Source organism: Pygoscelis adeliae, unplaced genomic scaffold (assembly GCF_000699105.1).
Source record: "Pygoscelis adeliae isolate BGI_AS28 unplaced genomic scaffold, ASM69910v1 Scaffold113, whole genome shotgun sequence".
Lineage (NCBI taxonomy): Eukaryota > Metazoa > Chordata > Aves > Sphenisciformes > Spheniscidae > Pygoscelis > Pygoscelis adeliae.
Window position 1 is genome coordinate 1,708,050 of NW_008825108.1, and position 3,749 is coordinate 1,711,798.

Here is a 3,749-nt window from a genome sequence, read left to right on the forward strand (position 1 = left end):
ATAACAGAAAGAGTCTGAAGAAGGCAGCTGGGCTCAGGTATGACCCTTTCACATGATTTTTTTGAACGGAGAGCTAATAATAATGTAACTAACAGTGTATCAATAGGCATAGAGGAGTATAGTGTCGTGACAGTATCTCAATGATTGAATTATGATTTAAACATTTTAGAGTTCTTCTAATACAAAGAAAATATTCTCTGGACAGGTTTGCTAGGTAAAGCACAAAGAGGTACATATGCTGTAAATATTTTTCTTAAAAGAAATAGCTACATTCCAGAGATGACTTCTACCTCCCAGCTAAATCTAGAAGAAATATTTTCCTCGTTTTTTAGAATAGGCTAATAAAGTATGCCAAGAGTTTGAGATCTAATGTTTCTAAAATTACACCAGATTTTTTTTAGAACCATTGTATAAATCACACCCAAGTATCAGTCTACAAATAGTCTTGTATAATTGGGAACAAAATTTTTCACTTTAGTTAGACTATCAATTACTTATATTTTTCAGCTTCTTTCTCTCCCTCTAATGTATGCACAGTCTTACACAATCTCACTGTCTTTACTTATGGCATTCCTTTTCTCTTCAAAATCTCACAAGAATGACAGATGAGGGGACTATATTTTCCCCCATAGAAAATATATCCGGCTTGCACTGTGCTATCCTTTTGTCTATAATGACAGGAGACATTAAAAACAAAACCAAAAAGATAGTTAGGCTTGAAAGTGATGCTCAAAGCTGAGCACGATCCTATTGAGGAGGTGTTAATCTTGAAATTTATGAGTTCTCTTTTCTGTTAAGTTTTAGTAATACCAAAATAATTCTCAATAGTGAGATGTAAAAGCTATCTATTTTGCATTGTAGTTGTGCAACCCACATAAAAATAGTTCAACATGCATGTGTTTTTTTCAATACTTTCTTCCCCACACTATTGAAATTTCAGCTGAACAATGAAGTAGCTTAATGCCTGAATGCTAGCTTCTAGGAAGAATCCAGTTTGCTCCTATCTTAAAGAATTAATTTATTGAGCTCCGCATATGATGCACTTAGGTTTAAGTTGTTCACAGCTGAAAATATCTCATTAATAGAATGTATTTGGTCACCAGCTCTGACTGATGGTGAACGTAAGCTTGGCTGACAAACAACTGAAATTAACTTCTAGTCTCAAAAGGACTACAGGTCTGTAACCATGAAGTATCATTAGAGCCTATTTAGGAAATCCTAGCCCCCACTAAACAGTGACACAAACTTCAGTTGATTCCCTGAGGCAATACAGATATTGCCAAGTTCAGTGTAGGAGTTGCCTAGCATAAATATTCTAGAAGGTAAACTGAAAGCAAGTAAGATTACAAAACAAACACATTTTGATTGTGTAATAAGTTTGCTTGCATTTAAAACTCAAAATTGAACCTATGATTTCTTATTACAAAAAAATTGCTTAAAATTTACAAAGATAGAAAACAAGATATAACAGGCAAAACTGCTATCAGTCACAAATATCTCATAGAGGCTTCCACCTCCAATGTCAAAACAATGTAAAAACAAAATGGGGGTTTTTTTGACAGGATTTCTAAGCTAGGAAGTCTCACTAGAAACGAGCATAGCAGATAGATATTCTGTCTTCAGTGCAAACTTGAACAAACTCAAGAATTTATTCCCCCTCCCCCCTTTTTTTCCCCTGCAGACCCTGGCTTATGGTGATATGAACCACGAATGGATAGGTAACGAATGGCTCCCCAGTCTGGGTTTACCTCAGTACCGAAGTTATTTTATGGAATGCCTGGTAGATGCGAGGATGTTAGATCATCTGACAAAGAAAGATCTGCGTGTGCACTTAAAAATGGTGGATAGCTTTCATCGGTATGTTTGCATAAAGACTGCATGCATAAAGAATTTTATGTTCTGACATAGTGCTCAGTGCTGCACAGAATAAAGCCACTTACTTTCTGTTGTTCTGGCTTGCAAAACCACACAGAAAAGTGAGTGGTAAGTGTCAGAAATCTGAATTGAGATAGATTCCTTTAGTAATAGCAACCACATTGCAATTACGTCTCTCAAAACTAAGATATTGGTACAGATACGTTTCATAATGAGCAGGGAACCATTAACATATAAATAGCGCCTTGACAATCAGAAACAGTAATAATTTATTAAGTAGTTTAAAGTATCAGAAAATGGTAGACTCAGATTTGAAGCCCTGAGATCTCATAATAATAAAAAGCTATTGTGTGTAGCACATAAAAGCTGTTAACAGTACAAGCAAATTTACAGTTGTTCAGGTTATCTAGGGATACAGCCAGGAAGCTAAATTGGAAATATGGAAATAAAGGCATTTAGACTTTAGGGAGAATGACGTTTATGTGACAAGAAGTGGATTTTTATTTTTTTTTAATATACTGTCTGATTTGTCACTTTTTTGAGGCCTGATTTGACGAAACATTTCACGGCTCGCAAGGGCTGACCTTTTCTGAATAAGATTTTTAATGTTTTGGGTTTCTTATGCTAGAACATTTATTCAAACACACTCATTTTGGTTTTGTCCATTTCATTTTTGAAGTCTGTGGAGTTTTTCTTAATGGTTTGCTCTCCCCTCTGTCCTCAAGATTTGCTACATGGGCACCATGAAACACCTCATGTGAGATGCAGGAAATACATCCTACATATGTTCCCATCTTCAAAACTATCTTTATTAACTCTGTAAATGTTTCTCTTTAAATAACAGAACAAGCTTGCAATATGGAATCATGTGTTTAAAGAGGTTGAATTATGATAGAAAAGAACTGGAAAAGCGAAGAGAAATGAGTCAGCATGAAATAAAAGGTGATAGTTCCTGGGAATAAATACTGGGAATGTTTCTTCTTTTGAAGCTTGACACTGTTAACCCCTTGTCATGCCATTTTAGCAAAGCATTTAAGCAGGTGCTTTAAGTAAAACTAACGTAAGTCCATCTGCCTTCAGAACACAAAATATCTCCTTAAATTAGGCACAGTTAAGTACTTCACTAAACTGGGGCTGCATTTCTGAATGGCGGTTTGATACAGATTTTGCTAAATTGGGTTTTGGGGACAGCTCTTACCCTAGCTTCTTTCAGTCTCAGAAGCAGAAGGCCAAATAGCCAATGGGACGTGCTGGGGGCAACACTGGGAAATCAGAGCGCTCAGGACCATAACACTGTGCTCCTGCTTTTGAAAACCTTTGCCTTCGATTTCTTACTTCAAAATGTGTATCATAGAAAATGTTGCTTGGAGGGGTGGCCACTGAGGCAGTCGATTGGTACGTAAGAATAGTTCCTAACAGAACTGGTCTTATTAGATGATTTAACAGGCGATTTAAAAGTTCTGTGTAAAGCTCGCTAGAGCAGCTGCAGGCTCACTGCACAGTTCCTTTTATATATAACTATTGTTTGTCTGAACTAAAAATAGTTTTAGTCTCTAAAATTGTGAACTCATCATTTGCTTTATGGCATGTTATAAAACGGTAGGTGCTGACCCGACTTTCAAAATGTTTGATACAAAACTCTCCAGTGAAGCCTTGAGAAATGGGTATTTCTCCTGTGCCCTTGCACTGTTAAACTGTAAAATCTTGACTAAGAATTGAAAGGGGTATCTATAGGAGGCGGGAGGAATTGCATTCTGGAGATGCCCTCTGGAGGCACCTTTCTCCTTTGGAAACATTATTTAGAATAAACATTTAACTTGAAGGTAGCTAAAATCACACAGTTCCTCCCACGCCTCGGGTTTTGAATAGGAGAT

The 3,749-nt window shown here is 36.5% G+C and overlaps 1 protein-coding gene across 2 annotated transcripts in view; it reads left to right on the plus strand.

Annotated features, from left to right (window-relative positions):
* Positions 1-3,749, plus strand: part of PPFIA2 (protein tyrosine phosphatase, receptor type, f polypeptide (PTPRF), interacting protein (liprin), alpha 2) — a 356,094-nt gene that overhangs the window by 343,682 nt on the left and 8,663 nt on the right. For both annotated transcript variants that reach the window (XM_009327518.1, XM_009327519.1), the window contains 3 exons: positions 8-37; positions 1,682-1,857; positions 2,720-2,817. In XM_009327518.1, coding sequence (XP_009325793.1) covers positions 8-37; positions 1,682-1,857; positions 2,720-2,817 — 304 coding nt within the window. The remainder of the gene's footprint in view (positions 1-7; positions 38-1,681; positions 1,858-2,719; positions 2,818-3,749) is intronic.